Genomic DNA, 24,956 nt, shown 5'->3' on the forward strand with positions numbered 1-24,956 from the left:
AGCTGAGGTCATGATCTCTGGGTTCTGAGACCCAAATAAAGTTCTTGCCTCAATGCACAGAGTAAGTGTTCAGTAAATGCCAGCCATTGTTACAATCCCCATTTTGCAGGTGGCAAAACAAAGGCGTGGGCAGGTGGAGAGCCTCTAGAGAGTGTTTATGTGGGTGGGTGGGGGGAAGTCTAGGCATTAAATGCAGGCAGATAGGCTCCAGAAACGTGGTTCTTAGCAGCTCCAAATACACACCTTCCTTCATGCTGCAGTAGCAGACACTATGCTGCTTTGAAATAACCTATTTCTGAGTTCCTCAGTAGGAGGAGACCTCCCAGGGGAATTCCATTTTGAAGTCCCAGCTTCTTTGCTGAGGTGACCTCCCCTTTGCCGGTAACCATGATACTTCAGGGATATTAAAAGTTGCTGATTAGGGGTGCCTGGCTGGCCCAGTCATGCGACCCTTGATCTCAGAGTCATGAGTTCAAGCCCCACCTTAGGTGTAGAGCTTACTTTGGAAAAAAAAAGTTGTGGATTAGATCTCAAGGCTTCAAGATTTTAACTTTTTTTTTTTTAATTATTTATTTGACAGACAGAGATCACAAGTAGGCAGAGAGGCAAGCAGAGAGAGAGGAAGGGAAGCAGGCTCCCTGCTGAGCAGAGAGCCCGATGCTGGGCTCGATCCCAGGACCTTGGGATCATGACCTGAGCCGAAGGCAGAGGCTTTATTTAACCCACTGAGCCACCCAGGTGCCCAGATCTTAACTTTTGACAACAGTTTCTTTTTCTGTCACTTTTCCATTTCTGCTTTCATTTATTCATGGATTCAATCAAAACCCTATGGACCACACCTGTGGTATCTCCTAGATGACAAATGACCTCCTGGCTTCTTTTTTGTTGTTGTTCTTAAATATTTTATTTACTTATTTGACAGAGATATAGCAAGAGAGAAAACACAAGCAGGGGGAGTGGGAGAGGGAGAAGCAGGCTGAGCAAGGAGCCTGATGCTGTGGGGCTTGATCCCAGGATCCTGGGATCATGACCTGAGCCGAAGGCAGACACTTCACTGAGTCACCCAGGCGTCCCCAGAGTTCAGTGTTTTTGCCTTTCCAACTGATGGCAGACTTGGTTGGGGCAGAGATGTCATCTCATCATGATCAGAGATCATGACATCTCAGTCACTGTGTCCCTGGAACCTAACACAGGATCTATCTAGCACAGTATGGGCGCTCAGTCAATGTCTACTGGATGAAGGAATGAATGCTGCCCAAAGGAGTCTAGCAGAGAGAGAGAAATAAGGCCCACAGTAGGCAAGATTCAAGTTAGATCCTGACATTTCACTTCCTCTTTCCACACCTCTCACATTTCCTCCATGTCCCCATTCCACGGATCCTTCTGGCCTCCACCTGGACCTCAGAATTAGCAGCCAGAATTGACTGAAGCACTAATTCCAGAATACCTTGGCTGTCAGAGAAGCCCATCAGTTACCTGGGCACAGCACTCAAGTCTTCTATGTCCCTTCTGGAGCTGCAGAGGCTCAGTGTTGGGGGTGAGAGCAGACAATTCTGGGAAGACGGAGAATTTACTTCCGGGAGCTTCCCGCTCTTTGCAGAGTGTGGCAGGGCTGTCACTGCTTTGATGTGCTGTGACGAGTGTCCTATTCTCACTTTCCACTGTGACTGTTGCAAACGCAACTGTTCCCTCGGTCTTCCAGCACTCTCTCTTGCCTCTCCTTCACTCTGCTCTCACTTTTCCCCCCTCAACATAGGAGTTTCTGTCTCCAGTTCTTCTAGATCCTCATTCAGGAAAGGATCTTGCTCTTTCAATTACTTGATGTCAAATCTTTTATCTCTCTAGTTCTTCCTCCCTTCTTGTGATTAAAAAAAAAAAAAAAAAAAAAAAAAAAGCACAGGTCTCTCCCACTATAGAAGCATTTCCACTTGCCCTGTTACTTCTTTAACACGGGAACCTCTCTTTCTGGCTGTGTCTTCACCAACCATTCCTGGCACCGTGTGATTTGCAATTGCTTAACCTTTCAGCACCTGGGCCTTCTCCTCTGCCGGCGGCGGCTGATGATCCCCAGGTGGACACTGACTGACGAGCAAAGGCAAGAACAGAAGCTGACTCCCTAGATCACTCACCGTCCAGGATCTGCCTGTATTGAACAAATGTGCTCCGCTGCTCACTTTATTCCTTAGCACTTTCATATAACCTCTGCCCTCTGGTTTCCTCCAAACCACACTCATTCATCACTGAGAACTTCCTGTAATAAACACATCAAAAGGCCCTTGCCCATATTTGCATGAAGAACCACTAATATGGTAACACAGTATGTGTAACACACTAATATGGTAACACTAATATGTAACACAGTGTTACATATTAGTTTTTTGTTTGTTTGTTTGTTTGTTTTTTAAAGAATCACTAGGGGCACCTGTGGCTCAGTTGTTAGACATCTGCCTTTGGCTCAGGTCATGGTCCTGGGGTCCTGGGATCGAGCCCCACATTGGGCTCCCTGCTCAGCAGGGAGCCTCCTTCTCCCTCTCCCACTCTCCCTGCTTGTGTTCCCTCTCTGCGTCTCTCTCTGTCAAATAAATAAAATATTTTTTAAAAATAAAAGATCACTAATAAAATCTGTGTGCTGGGAGGACATGCAGGGAATGAAATAAGCAGGGAAAGAACAGGGAGCCAGCTTTTTTTTTTCTTCCTAATGTATGTCTTTATGTCATTTTCATTTTTGAGTCCAACAGGAGAGACAGAGGAGGAAGCAGGCTCCCTGCTGAGCAGAGTCCGATGTGGGGCTCGATCCCAGGACCCTGAGATCATGACCCGAGCTAAAGACAGAGGCTTTAATCAACTGAGTCACCCAGGCGCCCCTCTTGTTTCCTATATTAAATCACCCCTCCTGGTAGACTGGAGTGCTTAGCAATTTTGACAAGCCCTCCCTCCCTCTTGCTTTGAAAACAGAACCGTACTGATTCCCCTCCCTTTCTGACTGCTCTTTCTTCGCTAACATTTCCCCTTCTCACTTCTGGAAAAGGAAGCAGTGGGAGTTTCTGCAAGACTTAACCCACCTTTCTGCACTTAACCCACCCTTTCTGGAAACGGGTTGCACATCTGCAAGGCTTGCCTTTTGAGTCTGCAGGTTCTCCAGAGCTTTGGTTCTTGATCTTCAAAGGTCACTTCCAGGGATGCCTGGGTAGCTCAGTGGGTTAAGCCTCTGCCTTCAGCTCAAGTCAAGATCTCAGGGTCCTGGGATTGAGCCCCACATCTGGCTCTCTGCTCGGCAGGGAGCCTGCTTCCCCCTCTCTGCCTACTTGCGATTTCTCTCTCTCTCTGTCAAATAAATAAAAAAATCTTAAAAAAAAAAAGCCACTTCCACCTGGTTGTCATGGCTACCTAAATCAACATCTCTAGTTTGGGAGTCTTACCTTTTTCTTTTTTTTTTTTTTTAAGATTTTATTTATTTATTTGACAGAGATCACAAGTAGGCAGAGAGGCAGGCAGAGAGAGAGAGAGAGGAGAAAGCAGGCTCCCCGCTGAACAGAAAGCCCAATGCAGGGCTCCATCCCAGGACCCTGGGATCATGACCTGAGCTGAAAGTAGAGGCTTTAACCCACTGAGCCACTCAGGCACCCCACCTTTTTTTTCTTTTCTTTTAAAGATTTTATTTATTTATTTGACAGAGAGAGAAAGATCACAAGTAGGCAGAGAGGCAGGCAGAGAGAGAGGAGGAAGCAGGCTCCCCGCTGAGCAGAGCCTGATGTGGGGCTTGATCCGAGGACCCCGAGACCATGACCCGAGCCGAGGGCAGAGGCCTAACCCACTGAGCCACCCAGGCGCCCCGGGACTTTTACACTTAAAAAAAATTTTTTTTTGTTCTAAGTGGGCTCAACACTCAACATAGGGCTTGAACTCACAACCCTGAGATCAAAGAGTTGCATGCTCTACCAAGTGAGCCAGCCAGGTGCCCCTCTGTCCTTCTTTCTTAAACAAATTATTCATGTAATGTCCTGTTACCCATTAGGATCATTCATTCCACAATGGTGCGTACCGTGTGCCAGGCATTGTACTAGGCGTTGGGATACAGGGGTCAGCTGATGAGGCTGCCGTGGAAGAGGACAAAGGCGAGAAGAGGAGGTAATTTTGGAGAAGTAGATGGAAGCCAGACCAGGAGATCCTTGTTGGAAAGAAGGATATTTGGGGGTTTTATTCTAACCCATGGAAAATCACTGAAAGGTTTTAATGACAGACGGTGACTTAATCAGATTTGTGTTTTGAAAATATCCCATTGGCTATGTATGGAATGGATCAGGGGCAGGGAAACTGGGGTGAATGACACAAGAAGCCAGATGCGCTAATGCCATAGACTAGGTAAGACCTAGGGGTATGGGTAATCTAGCTTGGATAAGAGAAGTGCGTGCAGAGGAATTAAAGAATGGGAAGCGATTAAAAAGTACACTCAATCCATCTTAGTGACGGATTAGTTCTGGGGTGTATGGGACAGGGCGGAGTCACGGATGCTTCTAGTTCTCTAGGTTTTATCACTGCATGGATAATAATGCCACATACCAGGGGGTGGGAGGAGGGGCTGCAGGCAGGACAGACTTCTGTCATGGATGTGTTAACAGAGCTGTTATCTAGGTGTTTTGGGACTCCTGGGTGCCTCAGTCGGTTAAGCGTCTACCTTAGGCTCAGGTCGTGATCCGAGGGTCCTGGGATGGAGCCCCACATCCGGCTCCCTGCTCAGTGGGGAGCCGGCTTCCTCCTCTCTCTCTGCCTGCTTCTCTGCCTACTTGTGATCTCTGTCAAATAAATACATAAAATCTTAAAAAAAAAAAAAAAGAAAGAAATGTTGAGCAGACGATGAAACATCCAATGTTAAGTGCTGGAAATATAAATTTAGCGGTCATTAGCACATAGATGGTAATTAAAACCATAGAAGTTTTAGGCCCTGGAGCTGATGAACAACACAGGAAAGAATTCTGCCTTGGGGCGCCTGCCTGGCATGGAACTCCATCTCTGGGTCTTAGGGTCGTTGGGTCAAGCCACAAGTTGGGTATGGAATCTACTTAATTTAAAAAAGAAAAAGAAAAAAAAAAGGACAAATTCTGCCTTTTGTGCAGTGCTTACATTCCAGTGAGGGAGATGGTGTTAAAGAATAAACAAGACAATTTTGGAAGTGCTAAGTTCTTGGAAGAAAATATAGTAGGACAAGAGCACAGAGTAACTTAGGGTGGGTATGGGGGGGTGACAACTATTTTTTATTTTTTTAAGTCTATTTATTTATTTAAAAAAAAGATTTTATTTATTTATTTGACAGACAGACAGAGATCACAAGCAGGCAGAGAGAGAGAGAGGAGGAAGCAGGCTTCCCGCTGAGCAGAGAGCCCGATGCAGGGCTCGATCCCAGGACCCTGGAATCATGACCTGAGCCGAAGACAGAGGCTTTAACCCTCTGAGCCACCCAGGCGCCCCTAAGTCTATTTATTTAGGAATCTCTACACCCAATGTGAGGCTCAAACTTACCACTGCAAGATCAACTGAACCAGTTGAAGGCGCCCCAGTGACATCTATTTTTGATAGGACAAGCAAGCTAAGACCTCACATTTGACCACAGATCACACAATGACCCAGGGACCAGAGCATTCCAGACTGTGGAAAAAAAAACTACAATGCCTTGAGGTGGGCATGGGAAGTCTGGTGTGACTGAGAGAAAGGAAAGCTGACAAGGGTCCTGTAAGACTGAGATTGAGAATCGCAGAGAATGAGACCGAGTATGGGTTTTGTGGACCACAATATAGAGTTTGGATTTTAATTTTTAGGAGAAAGCCCTGGAGGGTAGTGACATAAACCAACAGAGAGGTCTGGGGTGGGCGTGAGGGGACAATGGGCAATGGGGAGGGCCTCCTGCAGTGGTCGCTGGACCCAAGTTGCTTGTGGGAAGATGGGGACCACGTGGGGATGTTTAACATACAGCTGAAGGGCTTCCTGATGGCTGAATCAGGGGCGTGAAGCAGCTGTGAGTCTGAACCATTAGCTAAACAGTGGTGCCATTTACTGAGATGGTTAAGACGAGGAAAGCAGATTTGACCAGGAAGGCAGAGGGATTTGTCCATTAGCCTTGGCTGTCGACAGTGTTGACTGTTAGCGGATAGACAGGACATTAGAAAGGCCAAGGCCAGAGATAGAATTTGGGCAGGATGGGGACACGTGTTGTATTTTAAAACACTGGGCTGGCTGATCTCATCTAGGAGGAGCAACGGGACTAGAGAGCAAAATTCAGGACTGGGCCTGAGCCCGGGGCACTCCAAAATTGAAAATTTAGAGCTGTCAGAGGAAAAGGGGGACTAAGAAAGGCGGCCCATCAGGAGGACACCACCTGGGATTTGGGCACAAAGAACACTGGGGTTGAGCACTGATGAAATCCAACATTTCTTGGCCAAGGCAGCAGAGGCTGGGAGAGATGGAGGGGGTAGAGGAACACGTTAGAGCATAGAAGGAAATCCAGGGGCTGCGGTCTCAAGAGGTAAATGGCCGTGTCCACTGGACTAGGGAGGCTGTTAGTGACCTTAGGGGAACGACAGAGGCAGAGACCCAGGAGGAGGAGACGAGAAAGTTTCTCCAGAAGGAACATGGGACAGCAGCCGGGGGTGGGGGGCAGGGGCCGGAACGGGGGCCCACAGGAGGGGGTCTACAATGGCACGGACTTCCCTGAGCAGGCCGACTGGCCAGGGCTCCCAGCCAAACACGTGAAGACAGAATGGATGATGGAGAGGCAAACGCACCTAGGGGGCCGGAAGGGAAAGGGTCCCACACACCAGAGGAAGCACTTCTCTCTGATTATACTTTGGAATCAGGAATTTAGGGGGTTTTCCGACACCTCTCATTTTCTTTCTCCGTGCATCAGGGTGCACGTTGCGTGGCGTCAGGGTCTCACTGCTGGTTGGTTCCAGACTGACAGGAGTCCTTATTTGCCTCACGGTGACTTCTTTTTTTTTTTTTTTGAGCAACGCTGCTCTTGGGTACTGGCAGAAAATAAAGAGAGTTGGGTTTCCAAAACGGGGATTTTCTCACGTGGGTGTCAGCACAGGAGCGACAACAGAATTTAAGGGACTCTGCGACCATGTTATTGAAATGATGGGCTATAAAACCTCACCTGCTTAGGGAAGAGGAAGGAGAGGGCTGATGGGTTGGAGAAAGTAAATAACGTCATGTCCTGGAGTGGCCGATGAGTTTTAAAACAGAGAGGAGAGAGAACCAGTTGGAAGGACACGAGGGCAAAGTCAAGGATGCTGAAATTTGTGATCGTGGAGGGGAGCGATGTGGCATGACTATGGGAGTGTGTGGCTGGGTTGGCCTGGAGGAAGGAACGTAGCAGCCTGGGCTGTTAGGGCGATTCTCCATGTGGACACCTGGAGTCGCCTAAAGTGATGGCAGGCCTTACAGGGAAGAGGAAGGCGGAGTCAGACGTTGAGTCTTAACCACTACCTTTCCTTCTACAACCCCATCCCCACCCTTCGCCATCGATGCGTTCCTAAAATACCCCAGATTTAAAATAAAGTCCTTGGCGATACAGGTCTTCGGAGCTCCTGTGGAGATCTAGTCCGCGGATGACAGCACTTGCTTGGACAGGCGGGCCCTGGGGATGTTCTCCGGCATCTCGTTCACCTCTTCTCCCACTTCCCGGCGCGGACGTATTTTACAACACAAGCACTGGAAGTGTGTGGCCTACTGCTTCCTACAACAGACTCGCTTAAGATCATTTTCTCAGAGACCCAGTGGTTTCCCGCAGAGGGCGTTTTGGCACAGTCACTTTGGGATCCCGTCCAGGTTCCTGGTATGGTTTCACCACTGGCTGAGACGAGGGTCAGGTAAGCGAGTGCATGTCTGTTACGGGGCTCCCTGAGCAGCGCCCGCTCTACCGTAAGCAGTCCATCAGCGCTATCAGCAGCTCATTTAAGTTCTTCTGAGCCGGGTTCCTCAAGAAATGGGTCTGCTGCCATCCGTCTGGCAAAGTATCCTGAGAATTAAGTCAGACAACAGTACCTGGGAATCAGAAAATGTTGGTTTCCTTCCGTTCCTCCCCTTTGCCATTCTAGAGGCGCTTCGCGGCCAGATGTCTACCAGGTCTCTGAGCGGCTAAGCATGGGTAAGAGGCTGCCAGGGCCGGGCATCAGCGGGCAGGTTCTCGGCCACGGCCTCCACCGGGCACTTCTCTCTGCTCTCGTGGCTCTCACTCCAAAGACAAGTAGGGATTCAACAGGATAACAACAAGAGGCAGAAGGAGAACATCAGTTTCTTTTAGAGACTGTGGACCCAGCGGGGGGGGGCGGGCGGGCAGCGGGGAGCTGGGGCCACCGCACCCGCCACTCTGACCACCCCAATAGCCATGACCTCACAGGGCAGGACAGACACCACGGAGGCCCAGTTCAGATGCTGACTTTTGGGGAGCTTCTGTGTGTGGATCAGGGAGGGCTAGAGAAGAAGAAACAAAATCTAAACTTTCCGCAAACAAGCCAATTAAATCAGCGGAATAAAACAGGAAACCACAATCAATGCTTAGCAGCCAAACACATTTATTAGTCTTTTTTCTTTTTTTTTTTTTTCCAGGAACCCAAAAATATTTTGTAGTTATAATGTAAGCAACTGAGTTGCACATAATACAATCATATCTTTCCAAAATAAAATAAAATAAAAAACTAAACAAAACAAAAATAAGCTGTTTAAAAGCCCAAAAAAACCCTTCAGAAAACTCTTACATATGCATTACATCATCTCTCAGTTTTAATGAAATGACGGCGACTTAGTTCCTCAGTACGCAACCTGTCACAATCCAATAAACACCACCCTTTAGTTTTTTTTTGTTGGTTTTTGAGATTTTTTTGTTTTTTTGTTTTTGTTTTTGTTTTTGTTTTTTGTTTTTTTTTTAAATCCAGCATGAGAAATACAGTACCTGCTATGGCGAAAAATACACATAAAATGCAACTTTTCAGCTTATTTGTACATTAGTAGAGTTTAACATTTTATTGTTTGTTTTTTCTTTAAGTGAACCAGTGATTTTAAGTACCACTATACTAAAAAAAGTAAAATAAAACAGAGAAAAGGGGGGCCCAGCCTGCCATGCAAGTGCACCTCTAAAGTGCCTAGTTTCTGTGTCCATGTAAAACCAGTAACATGAGGAACAATTTCAACACATGGGAGTTTGATTAAACCTCTATATGTTTAAGGAAACACACACACAAAGACAATGCCGTATCCTCCCTTTTCTCCCCTCACACTTCCTTGAATCCCATCGTCCGCTCCCTCTGTCGCCCACCAGAAGAGAGAAAAGAAAGCCGCCAAAGTAACATCGTCAAAGCTATTTCAAGTATAAGAAAACCAAACACTTCTAGGTAACTTGCAGAGAGCGTCACTATGGGCGGCTGTGGAGTCGGGTTGGGAGGCTTTGTTTCTGCTGAGTGTTTCAGATGAGAAGATTTTTTGCTGTACCTTCCTGTGAACCTGTTTGTGTGCAAAGTTGGAAAGCTGCCTTTTAAAACTCCAGCCTCTTTCTGATGCCCTTCTCTGTGCCTTCTGTTCAAAGGGGGCAAGGAGAGAAGTGCGGGGCGGAGGGAGGAGGAGGGCAGGGCTTCTCCGTCTCCCCGTGTCCCCCTCCCACCGGATCCCCTCACTTCTCTTGGTCACCATTGGTGACCTGATTAGCTCTCTCTCACTGCAGAGATCCCCATGCTTGTTTCCTGATTTGGTAGGATATATTTTACTATGTAAACATAGCCCCTAGGATTATGGAACCCAAAGCAGCATTTATATCTCCAGCTAAATGGAGAAAGAGAAAATAGTACAGAAACCTCTCCTCAGGTTGCTTTTGTTGTCTCTTTTTGGTTACTCAAAACAGGGATGGGTTGGGTGGGCACAGAATGAAGTTGTAGGCAAATAGCAGAGTTAGGAGTGGGCACAATTGAGCTGTTTCGTCTGCTTTTCCCTCCCAGAAGGATTTTTTTTTTAAATAACCTGTTAAAAATGTTCCTGCACCTTAAGTCATACAGAGGTTAAGGCCAAGGGTGCAGAATCTTGTGCACGTGTCTCTGTGAGCACATTCGTGGTGCAGGCACCATTTTTGATGACTTGTGAGATCACTGGACACACTTTGGTCACTGGTGTGTGCAAAGGGTGGTGGGGGAGGGTCCCAGGAAAGAAGTGCAGAGATCAGCAAAGCCCTTTGGGAGCATCGTGGATGATGTGAGGGCAGGAAGAACTTACGGGGGACGAGAGGAAGGAGACAGACAGAAAAGGGACCTTTCAAACAAACGAGAAATAAAGTCCTAAGGTGGTCAGCGCCCCAAATCAGAAGGTGGGCGGTGAATTAGCAGATGTGCATTTATTCTCAAGCTTCTTTCCTTCAGAGGAAGTCGTCACTATACAAGGTCGGGGGCTCAAACTAAAAAGGGCCTCTAGATACAGGGTTGATCTTTGAGATGGGGGTGGGGAGGGAAAGAGGTGTTGGTGAAGCAGCTGTTCAAAACGATCCCCTGTGACCCTGCCTTGTGAGTGGCCAAATCCTGGAGAGCGGCAGCGGACAGATCCTACAAGCAGCATTTGTTAAAACCTTCTCCGTCCTGTCAGCTTCAAGCCTCAGGTAGGGAGGCATTCACGGAAATGCCTGAGGGGGCCCACACCTTTCAGGAAGGTGGTTTGCATGTCTCAGATGAACTACCTTCTCAGTAAGAAATCAATACATTTCTCGAGCACTGCAAAGTGACGAGTCTGTGAATTCTACAGCGCCAGACTGAAATGCCAGGAGTAAGGCCCTTTGTGAACTACAGAATGCTACTCCATGACTCGAAAAGTGAGCCTGCGGGGCGAAGCAAGAAAGGTTGAGAGCTCAAAGTCTCAGGTTAAAAAACATCCTGGAGTGCCCGGAGGGGATGCATCTTCTGGAAGAGAGAAATTCAGCCACGGACCCACCCTGGAACTAGATCTGGAGTAGATGGAGTAGATGGCATCTCTCCCAAACAGGGTTTAGACTCGGGTCGGCTGGCACTGTACGTGGCAGGCAGTGGAGAGACCACCACCCCGCAAATGCACGTCTGCTCCCCCTGACCTGTTCTGCTTTCTTTTTTTACGCATGGAAGGAGATCTGAAACTTCAGATGGCTTAAAAAAAAAAAAACAAGAAAGAATATCATATTTTAGGGCTACTTTCACAGCAAAGAAAATTGTAAAAGTTATCTTACTATTTACACATTCATATTTCAAAAAGGATAACCCACTGATGTCAGAAAAGGAGAGGGGCGGGGTGAGGGGTCTACACTGCAGGAGAAATGTACCTCGAGGTATCGTTTTGTGTTAGACAGTTGAAACGTCAGGATTTTTTTTTTCTTGTTTTTTTTTTTTTTTTTGTCTAAAGGCAATCTAACAGATTGGAACCCTGATAAGATCGTGCCTGCACAGCCCTGCACGGGCACGAGGAGACTGTGATCAAGTCTGTTACTCGTTACAGTACTGTGAACGTCGACGACAAGAACTGCTTGCATGGAAACACTGAAAATGGGCAGAACAATCTGTGGCTTACGATACTGTAGGCTGCAGACAAGGCCTAGGCCAGAGGGAGGCGGGTGCCAGGATCCACCGCAGGCCAGAATCAACAAAGGAATTCTGTCAGGGCGAGGGGAGGCTGGGGGCGGTCCTGTGGCCTGCACCTCGCCGCTCACTAGCTCTCCGCGGAAGAAACGCCAGGCCGCAGAGAGAGGACATGTGGCTGAGGGGTAGGGGGTGAGGAAGAGAATTCTTTCTGCCTGCCAAGCAACAGTCCCCCTTCCCCACAGAGCAGGGCAGTTTCCTTATAAATAAGCTCATTCGAAAAGGATGATGGAAGAAGGAAAGAAAAATTCAAAGGAGCGAGGAGGAGGAGGAGCAGGGGGAGAAGTTCTGGAAATCAGAGAGAAAGATCAACTTGAAGGTCAGCACGAGGGAGGTATGGTTTCCTGAGCTTGAAAGGGTTCTGAATTCAGGAAAGGAGGAGTACTTTGTCCCAGAGAACACTAGGGCCTTTGGGGCCCCCTGTCGCCCTGGGCTAACACTGCACGGCTGGGGCGGAGAATCTGGTACCGCAGCAGCTGGCAGGGACTGCTGGCCCCAGGCCCCCCGCCGCCCCCCACCCGCCCCGGGACGGCGGGGAGGACTGGACTCCAGGCCTCTTTCTACCTCACTGTACAGACTCCACTGCTTCTCCCTTCACTCCCCTTCCCCGCCAGGTCGTGGGGATACCATGGACACAGAAACCGTAGAACAAGGATGCAAAGCTACTTCCTTCCCCTTTCTGCCCCCCCTTTGCAGAATGCATAGTTACAATTCACGTTACAAAATAAAGAAGCAATGATGACCACATATGGGACCTTTTTTTTTTTTTTTGAAAAAAGAAAAAAAATCCAACAACCTCTTCTTAAATTCAGTATCAAAATTCACATTTGCATAATAATACATTTCAAGGCCATTAGAGAGGAATGAGAGAGAAGCACAGAAAGCCGCATCTCTCCTCCCTTTGTCTCCTGAATGAAGCTGAAGGAATCTTGCGGGAGGGATTGTTTTCCTCTTTGGGGAGTACTGAGGAATTATGGAAATGGCCCTTAGCATTCACTTGCGGTTTCTTTAGAAGAGAGGGCATGGGGAGAAGAGGTGCAATCGTTGAAAACAAACACAAAAACAAATTAAGAGACACTGCAGATTTCTATGCTTAACTATAATAGTTCGGAAGAAATAAAATAGGACTTCGGACTTTTCTCTTTTCTTTCTCAAACATTTCCATCTTATTCTTTCAGAAGCTTTTTCCTCGCGTGTAATACCCTGTTCGCATAAACGGCCAGAGGAGGTGAGGAAAGTACTGCCTCCTCAGGACAGACTCAAGAGGGGGAACAGGTGCTGCCTGCCCCGCACACGGCAGAAGCTAGAAAACGCCTTCTGGACATGCATGCATGGGTCACGAACATCACTGTATTTCTCCAGTGCTTACAGAAACACAAAAACTCAGATAGGCACAGCCACACGCGCGCGCTTGCACACACACATATACACACGAAGGAAACTAGGTTCTGCAGATAAATTCAACCTGCACGCTTGGACGACCCTGGGTCTCTGTCGCTGTGCACCATCCCCTCGTTCTCCCTCCCGAGCCCCAGGATCTCTTCCACACAACTCGACACTGTGCAATATGGATGCTAATGGAAACTCCAGAGCCGCCCCTGGGGTCCGCCGGGAGAATCGCTGACTTCCCTAAAAAGACTACGCTGACCGCCTTTCTGTTTCATCCTCATGGACAGCTTCTTCCTAAAACAGACGGTCTCTGTACTCACAAAGGCACATTCAGAAATACTACACTTAAGTAATTAATTCCTTGGACAAAATTAAAAGGGGAGGGGTAGGGGTGGTGTTTTAAATACATTTATTCCAACTTATCCTGAAATTTCTGGCAAGAAGCGTCATGCTGAATGCATCACTTGGTGAGAAACTATACTACCTTTAAAAGGTATGTAACTTCTGGGAGGATTCCAAAGGTTTTTGCTTTGTTTTGTATAAAGACCCCTCCCCCTCCTCTCGTTCATTTTTGGTGAACACATTTAGGATAAGACTCTCTCTCTCCCATTCCATAAAGCTCTGCTGTAAGGCTAGTCCCGCAGTAAGGCTGCTCCAGCTCACCCCCGTGACCTCCGACCGCCCAGCCCTCGGAGAACCTTGCACACCTGTCGGGAGCCCAGGGAGAAGGCCTGCCACATTCCCTGGGAGGTCCCAGAGAGCAGGGCAGAAGGGAAACAAAAGCACTTTGTTTCACATCTCTGCTACAATGATAGTGTAAACTACCTTCACAATTTTTCTTTTGCTGTTCCCAGTAAAGAGGAATTTCTCTTTTTGTAAAGACAGTCTCAACATGTTAACCTTGGCTCTGGACAGGACAGGGGCTTGGGAGGTGAGGACTGATTGTGGGAAAACTCAACTGAGGCACAAAGTGCTTTGGGGAAACACGAATTCTTTTTTCTTTAAAACAGAAGAGTTCTTGCCTTCATCTGACCTTTCCTCTCCCATGGAGAAAGCAAGCATTTGTCACAATGATGACCCCATAACAGGCAGAGACCCATCGGTCAGGGCGGTACCAATCTTCCTGATGTGCAGAGCTTCTCATGACAAACAAGTTGTGTGGCTAACGGACAAGAACTATCTAAATTCTGTGCGGCAAACACTGGCAGCTTCCGTCATTTTCGGTTTTTTTTGTTTGTTGTTTTTTTTTTAAGTGGTGGTAGCAGGAGGATACTACAAGAGCCTGACCATTCAGAAACCGCTCACACGTTACAATACTTGGTAATTCCTTCTGATCTAGTCCTAGTGACCACGCACCTAAGGACAGAAGGAATGCCCCACCAGTGGGGAGTAGCTCTGTTTCCTGACCAGTGTTGCCTCTGCCATCCTGTGAATGTTCATGGCCTCTTTCCTTTGGTGGCACAGGCAGCGCAGGGAGGTGTTGTGGGCAGGGGAGGGAGGGTCAGTGTTTTACTTTTATTAGGCTATTACTATGTTTACAAGTTCTTGAAGTTGATAATTATTTTAAATCTAAAGAATGTGATGCCAGTACCTCCTTTGTCTAATTCAAGGTCAAGAAAACAACACTATCATTAATAAGCAGGGACCATCTCTGGAAATTACACACACTTTTGGCACTGGCCATAAACCTACAGAGCTTATTACAGGGTACGCACTAACTCTGGAAACACAGAGAACATTCTATGTGGGTTTAAAAAAAAAAAATAGATTGATGACGTTCTTGACAACATTATGTATACTTGTCTGTTTCTAGACTGTGTTGGACACCCTGCACTTGTAGGTAAGAAAGCTAAGAGGGTGTGGTACAGCGTGCAGCAGAGGGGGAGGGCATACCACTTTCTGAATGGGTTCTGAGGTCTACAGATTGAGAATTCACTGCAGACAAAGAAGCTGGAATATTTTCACCTGCACCATCACATGCAGACCAAGCTGGACACTCACAGGAAGGGAAGCAACTCAAGAATAAGATTTCTTTTTGCAGCAACGCTAAGATGCGGAATTAACGCACAGGCATGAAGACTGACAAAACTTGGCAAAAACGCTGGAGAAGAAAAAGTTTGATTTTTTTTTTCAACCAGCTGAAAATGTACCTCTACTCCTAGTAAAAGATCTTATAGATAGCTAAAACAAAAGAAAAAAACCCCAAATCCAAGCAATAATCTACAACGTGTTACATACTGAATCTGAACTCTGAGGAGGGGTAGAAGGAACCTGTTTTACATAAAGACTCCATTGTTCCCTAATCTTAGAGATGGCTATTACAGCCAAGTCTGCCGAAAACATCTTGTTTATACTGCAGAGGAAAACAGGCTTGGCTCAAGCGTTTTGCACAGCACAGAGACATCTTCATTTTGTTTAAGAGAAGAGTCAAGATGGCAAAATAGGAAAAAATAAAATTAAAAAGTACACAGCATCTGAGGTCGATATGGAATCTGGCTGTTAATCTTACAAACACTGCCGCCCCCATGGCAAAAATTCAAGTGACTATTTGCAACAAGTCAATAGCCTGTGAAATGCTAGTTTCTGCTAGATATATTAATAAAAGCTCTTCCAAATTCTTAGGAATTTCTTTTCCTTTTGTGTGTGTGTGTGTGTGTGTGTCTCAGATACCACATTCAACCCACAGGAACTTGGAAGAACCAATTGCTAATTCATGCTACATTCATATCAGAAGAGTTGGGAAAGTTCTTACAACAGGAGCCATTCGATTAGAAAATTAAGCTGCTCTAAGTAAAACTGATCGAATGGCAATCAGTGGATAATATTGATTTACTGGGGGACACTGGTGAAGAATTTGGTTTGGAACCTTAACAAGTAGCACTGCTAAGTTAACTTCTGTGCATGTTGTGAATGGAAAAGGTCAAGGCTAGGTATGGAGGAATCAGAGATGCCATATGGGCCATCCATTTCTTCACAGTGTCTCGGAGATCTGAACTTTGTTTTTTTTTTTGTTTTTGTTTTTTTTGTGTGTGTTTTTTGTGTTTTGTTTTTTTTTTTTTTTTGGTTTTTGTTTTTTAAACACCTAAAATTAGGTCATGGCACTGGATTTCAATTGCCAGTAGAGGTCTCCAGTCTGATGGAAGACATCTCTTCCCCACGAGTGCTTTTTCCTTTTGGCTACTCATGTGGTAGACCGAAACCAAGTTTGTGATGTCTGAAAGATGGGCACCTCCAGCCACTAGTAACCAAGTGTTTAAAAAAATAAAGGAAACTAGTAAAAATTGGAAAGCTCAAATTTACATGATCGAAGTGTTTATAAAATAAATCTACATTAAGGAGAGGTGACCAGCAAACCTCTGCACACATGCCAGAATGTGGTGGAGAGAGGCCACTCCCACCGAATTTTTTAAGTGTTATAGAAGTTACCTAACCTCTCAGCAGACATGCCTCTTGCCAAAGAATACCATGGAAAGAAAAGAGTTTTTCTCTTCCATTATATCCTCACTATATCCTGTTCTTAGGTCACTGCCAACCAATAAAGCAAAGCTTCCAGCAAGTTGACAAAAGATATGGGGTCGGGGTGGGGGGTTGGGGGAAAGAGGAGACAAAGTAGGACAAGAGCAGAAAACCAGGAACCCCTTTCTACTGGCCCAACACAAACCGACTTTAAAATCACTGTACGCAGTTGTCCCAATGACATACCTGGAGAAGTCAGTGCAAGGAAGGATCTTGGCATTCCGCATTATCCAGACATGAAAGCGTATTTAACTTCCTTGACTTCTGTTTATTTATTTTAAATTTAGCCCCCTGCCTTTGGGGCCTGTCCAGAACCACTCCAATTTCCTTAATGGGCAAGCGTAGGTTAATGTCTGTGGAGTGACTGGACCACATGCACATACACACGAGCTCCCCCTGCTTAGGATGTCTGGGTGTATGTACGAAGGCACTAAAGTGGTTTTAGAGAAATTGCAGGCAGCAACCCCACCCATTCCCGTTACCTGTCGAGCTGGAGTTTCTTTCCCACTGGGAAGCTTAGATGTTTAAAAGAAGCTGTGGTCATGCTTGGGAATTCTGACCCCTGGCCCCAGGAGGGAATACAAAAGGAGAATTCAACATCAGGAAAAACTGAAAGGAAATACTCCACATCTCCAGCTGAGGGATGGGGATAATTAAGCAGCAGATCTTCAAAACAGCAATTACAATGAGCACAACAGTAGCTGGGAGCTAAAAAAGTAAAATCACTTGTTCCTCATTAGATTCTGCTTATTTTCTCCTCCTCCCGTGTAACAAGCGGGGAGGTAAGACAGACATTCTTCATTAACAGAACAGTCCATAGATAGTTTCCTCTAGTAATGCCTATGTTTAAAATTTGTTCCAAAAATTATTAACCTATATTTCCTAGCTCTTTACACAGATTCTCAGCAATCCAACCGTACAAGATTTTACAGATTAGAGTTTACTTCTGTTTTTCTAAGTTGTTCTTTCTATCTTTCTTTTGTTGCTGGGGTTTGAGGGACAGGGAGAAGGGTTCCCTTAAAAAAAAAATAACAATCTTTAGGGGAGATGTCAGTTCACTCTTAAATGGAAAGGAAAAAAGTGATGGCATTCCCATTTATACAAACCAAACACTCCCACTAAATGACACACAATTTCAAATAAATCCGTGATAAAGCTCTTAGAAAGCTAAACCTTCTCCCATATTTTTAAGATAACGAATTGACCTGTTGCTGCTAAATTCATAATTTTTAAAAAATAGTTCTTTCTATGTGTTTTAAAATGTGTGATCCCCAGTATGACAATAATGTTTGGAGACTTTTCTTTTTACATTTTTTTAAGTAAAAATTGTTTAAACTTTTTGAAGTTTCAGGAACTTGTAAAAGTTTATTAACAGGAAAGAAACAGCCGTCTATCTAGGATAAGATACGGTTAAATAAACCATCTTCAAAAAACTGGCTTCCTACCCTAGAATTCCTGAGAATGCTTGCAAATTTTAAAGCAGGAAAATAAATGTTAAAAACAAAAACAAAAAACACTGTTAAATGCTCCCAGAGTTAGTCTTCATCTAAAATATATATTTATATGTATATATATACGCACTTTTTGGTCTTTTTTTTTTTTTAAGTTTTTAATTTTTTCCCTTTAAGCTTAAGATGGAAGAACATTTGAGCTTCTCGTGTTTATTTTTACATATTTCAAATCCCTCATTATGTCTTGTAAACAAGAGGGGCTCTAGCACCCGGCTTTCACCGTAGTATCGTAAGGAACCCAACTAACCCATAGTGCAGGCCTAGGAACCAGCAGGCAGGAGGGGGGCGGGGGCGGGGCACGGCAGGGAACCATGGCAGTGGACAGGGTTGCCACGGTGGTGGGGGGCCTCAGGACATGCTCCTGGCCCGGGGCCACTAAGATTTCGCCTCCTGTAGATGGCTGAACACAGCCGCTCTCCACCTGGACATCACCACACACCACAGGGTTTCCCTCACACACAGAGAGCAGGCGGAGGGGCCCGGAAGGAGACGTTTGTACATGGGCAGGGGTGGAAGGGGCACGGTGGTGGTGATGACAACCAGAGAGCAGAAGAGGGCGCGGTTCGCTTTCTACAAGGCATCCAATGGGACCGAACCAAGGCTGGAGACTCAAGTCTGACCACCTACCCACAAAGGGCACATAAAGACTTAGCTGAGCCATCACTCACTTGAACTATGCATGTCAATCTCTTCTGAGGCTAGGTTTACAATCAACGGGGTAAGCCAAAGGACTACAGAATTCCCATTCTTTGCCTCCTAAAACCACTTCAATGCAAATAATTCGTTTTTGCCTTTTCCTATACACACCCACCCACCCACCTACACACAGACACAAGCTAAAAGTCAAATACATTAGACATTGTTGTATCCTTCACTGAAGATGCTGAAGAAAGAAAAACTCCCTTGTCCTCACTAGCAGCAAGTTACGGAGGACAGTAGAGGTCTGCTCCCACCAAGGGTTGGAATGGGCAGGTATTTGCTGGTACAGAATGTCGGCACTTTATGTTAAACAGTATAATGCAGACTGGGATGTCCACACCAAGTGCTAGCACGTTACCGGCATACGTTCCCCTCCCCCCACCCCACCCGCCCCGCCAGCCATCCGCTTTGTATAAAGGGGTTTTCGGGTCTGCTAGAACTCTTCACAAAAAGCAGTCTGATACATGTTGATTCCAACTAAGTACATACATGTTGGTGGTAACTGTGGATTAAAAGTTGCCCCCTAGTCGGCCCAGAGTACTACTACATTGATGCTTAAAAAAAAAAAAAAAAAAAAAAAAAAAAAAGTCTTTAAATACCGAAATAAAAAAAGCAACATTACAAGGAAAAAAAAATAGAGGTCAAAACCAAAAAAAGGTGCAATACTTAAAAAGTCTTTGCTAAGTTATACCTGCCTAAGCGAAAACCACATACACAGGAAACACACAACACAGAGGAACGAAAGGAGACGCTTGAAGTCCACACTGGTTTAAGGACATTCGTTAAGTAAACGTTTCTGTCAGTGATGGCCTCGTGCTGTAAGACGCCGCGGCCTGGCACAGGTAACGCTCGGCGAGAGAGGAGCAGAGAGAGGGAGAAGCTGCAGGGGCTCTCAGGAGGCTGCTCGCAACCGATTTGTGTCCGTTTTCACAGAACGAAAAAGAAAACCAATGGAAACCTTAATTCGGCACTACCTCACGTCTGCTCAATTCCTCCTACCTGATGACACGAGACGGGGAGCGTTCTTTTTCTGCCTTTGAGACGTGCTGTACGTAAAAAACCGCCTGTTCCCAGTCAGACTGATGAAAGAAAAGGCCTGGATAAAACTTAGTGGGTATTCCATGTGCCCGGCGGCCATGAACTTTAAAAAAACCCAGAAATCAGTAAACACACGGTTGCTCAACCAGGTGCCTCCTGCTCTCCTACTTTTTTGGACTTGGCAGTGCTCCGCTCTACTGCTAGGTCAAAAGAAAAGCAAGAGAAAACTCACTCGGGCTAATTTGCAAATGGAAAGGAGCTCCCCGCTTATGAAATCATTAAAAAGCACTCTGTTCATCTTAATGCAGCCCAACGGAGTTGCTTTAGTAAGCAGTGGCTCCCTGCGCTTGTGTGTTCTCTTAGTTTAAAAAAAAGAAAATAAAATAAAAAGCAGATGGCCGGCCAGCCAGCCTGCAAACTGTCAGCAACGCAGCTTTCTGAGATCGAGTGGGGGAGGAGGAGGAGGACACGGGTGTACACACACACACACAGAGACAGAGAGAAGGATGCACGCGGATGCACATGAACACACGTGCACACACATACCAGAACGAGCATGCCTGGGCAGTTACATGTGCCAGAACACACTGGTATTTATCAACCAGCCAATCACAAATTTTTTCCTTTTTTTTTTTTTTAGGTTTTTTGTGTTTTTGTTTTTAAAGTGAGGCTCCGTCAAGTCTTCCCCCCCCCACCCCAACAATTCTTTTGAATTCCCCTCCCTCCCAAACGTGGTAGACCTAAGGACGGAAACACACCCAGTGCAAACAAAGTTAAAAAGCTATTTTTTTTTCAGTATATATGTTTCTTAGCAACAACTTCCATATAACATGAAAAAAGTGAAAAACTAGAAACTAATTTTTTTAATTTTTTTTGTGTGTTTAAATTTAAATGGTATGTGTACTTGCTTCACATTGTCTTTCTAGGTTGGCGTTCATGATTCAAGTATTTCAAGAGTGATATGTTCTCTTTTTGGATTCATATTCCAAACGAAAAAACTGAAGTTATAAGGGAGGCAACTATGTGCTCAGACAGTCTGTCAATGACCCACCTTTTTTTTCTCTCTCCGTTTTCTTTTTTCCTTTTAAAAATGTATTTATTGCAAGTTGAAAAAAAAAACGAAAAGGTCAAGTTAGTGCTGCTGCTGTTCCAAAAAAGGTCACGAGGTCAGAGTTGAAAGTTCTAAGTTCAGATTGAATCCGACCCTCCTCCCAGAAGGTCACCAGGTAGTAAGGGAGCAGGGCTGCCCATCCTATGGGGATCTTCCACAGCTGGGACTCCCCACAAGCTAGAAGAATAGTTTGGGGGCCCCCACAACGAAGCGCCAGCAAGATCGGCCCCGCTGCTGCCACCAGCACTGCTGCTCCACTGCCCGAGCCCTGTGGACCCACCGAAAAGATTCAGAGCCGGTCCGACGGGATCTGACTGGGTCTGGCCGGTCTCCAGCGACTGCCAACCTGTGGCGGGTGCACTTGGGGTTGCTGCAGGTGTAGGGGGCTGAGCTTGTGCCAGAAAGCGGCTAACTTCATCATCGGTGGCAAACTCAGCCAGGATGGTAGTGTTTCCCAACACACACCTAGAAAAAAGGGGAGGAAACAGCTATGGATTGGAGGGCAATCCTAAAGCACCCACAGGGACTGAGGGTGCTGAGTCCTCGACGGTCACTGGGTACCCCTCTGACTAGGAGCTTCCACATCCCCAGGAAGCTTTGCAGAACGCCGCATTGTGGGCCCCACCCCAGGCCTCCAGGATCCCGTTTTAACCCGCCTGGGTGCTCGAGAAGCACTGTTTTCAATCAGTAAGGGATCACTAATCTCAGGACATCCAAAGACTACTCGAGGGCACCATGTATCAGTAACCTTTGGGTATATGGAATTTGTATGTGGAGAACAACGTCACGCCTCTTTTCCCCCAGGGGAGGGGGAAGGTCACACCACAGGCAATGGGGTGACTCAGCTTTAGACATCTGGAGGTGCTGCTGCTCTGTGTCACGGCCCCACTCGTTGCCCAAGCCTCACTGCTGCCCGCTCGCTTGCTTGGTAGCTTTCTGCCGTGACATCTGCTGGCGCGGTGTGATTCAGTCCCACCTACTTTAGACAAAACCACGGCTACCCGCCCCCGCCGACCACCGCGTTTCACCTTCACCAAAAAAGAAGCCAAGGTAGGTTGCTAGGTTCTATTATGAAAAGTCACAGCGCTTCTTACAATGTCTCACAGTCTCATAAATACTGGCTTTGTTTCACGGCACTCAACATTTACTCACTGCTTCACGACTTCACAAATTCCTTAGTTTTGGAATTCTGGTGAGTGGCCTATGACACTGGTGAGTGGCACGGGACAGTCCGCGCTTAGGGAGAGAAAAGCAGTCCCCTCAGTACCAAGCAGTCGCTTAAGCCATGATGCTGTTTTTGTGTACCTGTGTCCCGTCAAGCAGGTGGCAGGCCACTCACGTGTGCACCTTCATGCGTGTCTGTCTCAGTGAGGGCACGAGGGGTACTCACATGTGCAGTGCGGTCTGGGCCTTGGCCGCCTCCTGTTTGGTGCTGTATCGAATCAGGGCGGTGCCCTGGGTTAGGTTCAGATGGAATGTCAGCAGTGGGCCATGCTGCATGCAGATGGTTCTCAACGTTGACCCATCGATCTGAGGGGTAATGACATTCACGAGATTAAAACCTGGTCGTGGGGTGTGAAGGGAACGCAAGTGGCCGTTCTTACACAGGAGAAGACTCCTGGATTGTAAATAACGGTATCAGCTCAAAATGCGTCTTGGAGAAAGGAAGGAAGAACTCGGAGCAGGAAAGAGTGCACTGAATAGAGGTCTTAAAGGCAAATTTTAAGATTTTCAAAGCCCTGGGCTAAGATCTAGTGGGTCCACACTAGAAATAGAAACGTTTGTAAAACACAGCTCAAAACAAATCATAGGATTCAACCTGCAGTGTCTTTTCCTGAAGAGGTAAACAAGTGACCGTGTGTTGATCTGTGAGGCTGCAGGGAGCAGAAATAAGACGGCACCTGAGTAGAATTTAAGAGAACATGCCCAGTTCTTGGCATCACTGCCAGTGTAGTAATCTCCACTTCCCCGGGTAATGATCTCACAGAGAACTAAGAGGTTAGCACTGCTAATCACACCTCATGGTGTGGGATGCTGCTGGCTGACCTAGCTCACGGACTATAGTGGTGTCCTTGGACTCCCACGGTGGCCAACCCAGGGTGAGACTTTCTGCCTCCTTCTCTGTGAACTCTGCTGCCTCAGCCTCCTGTTAGCCAGACTCTCATGTCCAGTGATTCGAGACTGTTCCTCTCACCCAGGACATGGATGAACAAACCTACTTCTTCACTCTGATCAACTTATCTGTACTGCGATCTTAACTAGCTTGAGATAGGCTGCGGAGTCCAACACTCGGTTCATTTCTTTGGAAGGGAAACAGATGACCATCGGAACAGCCTTCGAAATTTGTGCTACTGGTGGCAGCTGTGGAAACGCTGTGTGGTTTCGCCACGGAAACCCTGCAGGATGGAAACCAGTAGGTTCACCAAATTTCTTTATAGAAAATGATAAGCAACTATATGAGCATGGCCTAGAGTATGCCACAAGTAACCTTTCAGCAGAGATGCCCTCTAAACAGATTTTAGGTATTTAAAGTAAATTTATCCAAGTTCCAAAAGATTTGCCCTAAAAACTTTCTAAGCTACGATGGAGATTCGTCTATTAGGCAGTTCTGAGCTTTAAAATTAAACAATTCTTTTTACTACAAACACAGCCAACCCCTTGATTCATTTTACACACATATACATATGTATTCACTGTTTTTCATAGAATAAAACAGAAGTGGACAGCTCGTTAGCTTCCCCAGGTTCCTTTCAAAACAGCGTATCCATTACTGTCTCTCTCATCCTAACCATATAACCACCACACTGAGCGAAAGCTTTCAGAATGTTGTCATATTCTGGGATGCCGGGTGGCTCAGTCGGCTAAGTGTCTGCTGCCTTCAGCTCAGGTCATGATCTCGGGGTCCTGAGATCTAGTCCCGTGTCAGGCTCTCAGTGGGGAATCTGCTTTTCCCACTCCCTCTGCACCAGCCCCCCCCACTCGTGCTTAATCTCAAATTCTTTAAAAATGTTCTAATGAGGCATATACAGTTCTGAGTATAGTCATATAAAATCTTCATACTTCAGTCATTTATCAGCTAAAAAAAAAAACCCCACCTAAGGCTTTTAGCTGAATTGATACGGAGACTAAGAGCCAACCCAGATCTTTCCTCATGCTAACTGTATTTATGAACTACCCTTCTCCACATGTACTCTTAAATATAAGCCCTGGGTACACTCTGCACAAACAGATTCACTGGGCAAGTAAATTTAGGAGAAGCTGTATTTCCCCACAGAGGATCATAATACATGTTAGCATATTAAAGGATCTAAGAAGTCTCATAGTGGAGAAACCTGCTTAATTTTGTTTAATCAAGTATATATTCCAAACATATTAGGCCAGAGACCTATTAATATCCCATGGGAACACTCTAGAACATGCTGGCTTACTAAAGTGTGCATGAATCCATTTATGAATTAAATGCTAGACAATTCATTTTATGTGTCAAAGGGAAGGAGACATAATTGACTCCTTTGAATAAGGTGTTGTAAAGGGGGTGCTGTCAAGTCCAAATGAAGGTCATGGGCTCACTTGCAGTGGGTTCATTTAATCTCATGTGAGTGTTCAACGTAATACTCCTGCAAATATGTCAGTTATCAAGCAAACAAGGTGACAGAGTGGCTTGGAGCAAATGAAACCCATCACTGTAAAAACAACCCAGAGGGCATGTTCTGAAGAGAGCAAATTAGTAATGCCATCTACAAAGAAGAGAGTAACAGACGGAAAACTGAAAGCACTCATGTGGCATTCACACTAGGAAACTGACAGATTTCCTCTACTGCCAAGAGGGATGGTTAATTATTTATGAAGCATAAAAATGGGAAGATATTGAGTCTTAAGCCTTGCTGGGCCTACACTCCCCATTTAGAAGGCTTCAAGCCCTTGGGTCCGCAGACCCACTCCTGTGCGCTGGACCTCTCTGTAGTGACCAGGAAATTAATAAGCTTTCTTATCTGCCGACATCCCACACCTGAGTTTCCCTGTCTTAATGCAATCAAGTCCTGTCTCGAAAATCACAAGGAA

General features: G+C 46.1%; 1 protein-coding gene across 7 annotated transcripts in view; it reads right to left on the bottom strand.

Annotated features, from left to right (window-relative positions):
* Positions 1–11,363: 11,363 nt before the first annotated feature.
* Positions 11,364–24,956, bottom strand: part of TNRC6B (trinucleotide repeat containing adaptor 6B) — a 67,282-nt gene continuing 53,689 nt past the window's right edge. For 6 of the 7 annotated variants that reach the window (XM_032346202.1, XM_032346201.1, XM_032346197.1 and 3 more), the window contains 2 exons: positions 22,285–22,424; positions 11,364–21,359 (listed from right to left, as the gene is read on the bottom strand). In XM_032346202.1, the coding sequence (XP_032202093.1) occupies positions 20,972–21,359; positions 22,285–22,424 (528 nt within the window). In that variant the 3' untranslated portion in view covers positions 11,364–20,971. Of the gene's footprint in view, positions 21,360–22,280; positions 22,425–24,956 lie in introns of those variants that run through there. The other variant, XM_032346203.1, reaches the window with a different exon arrangement.

Source organism: Mustela erminea, chromosome 6 (genome assembly GCF_009829155.1).
Source record: "Mustela erminea isolate mMusErm1 chromosome 6, mMusErm1.Pri, whole genome shotgun sequence".
NCBI classification, from domain to species: Eukaryota; Metazoa; Chordata; class Mammalia; order Carnivora; family Mustelidae; genus Mustela; species Mustela erminea.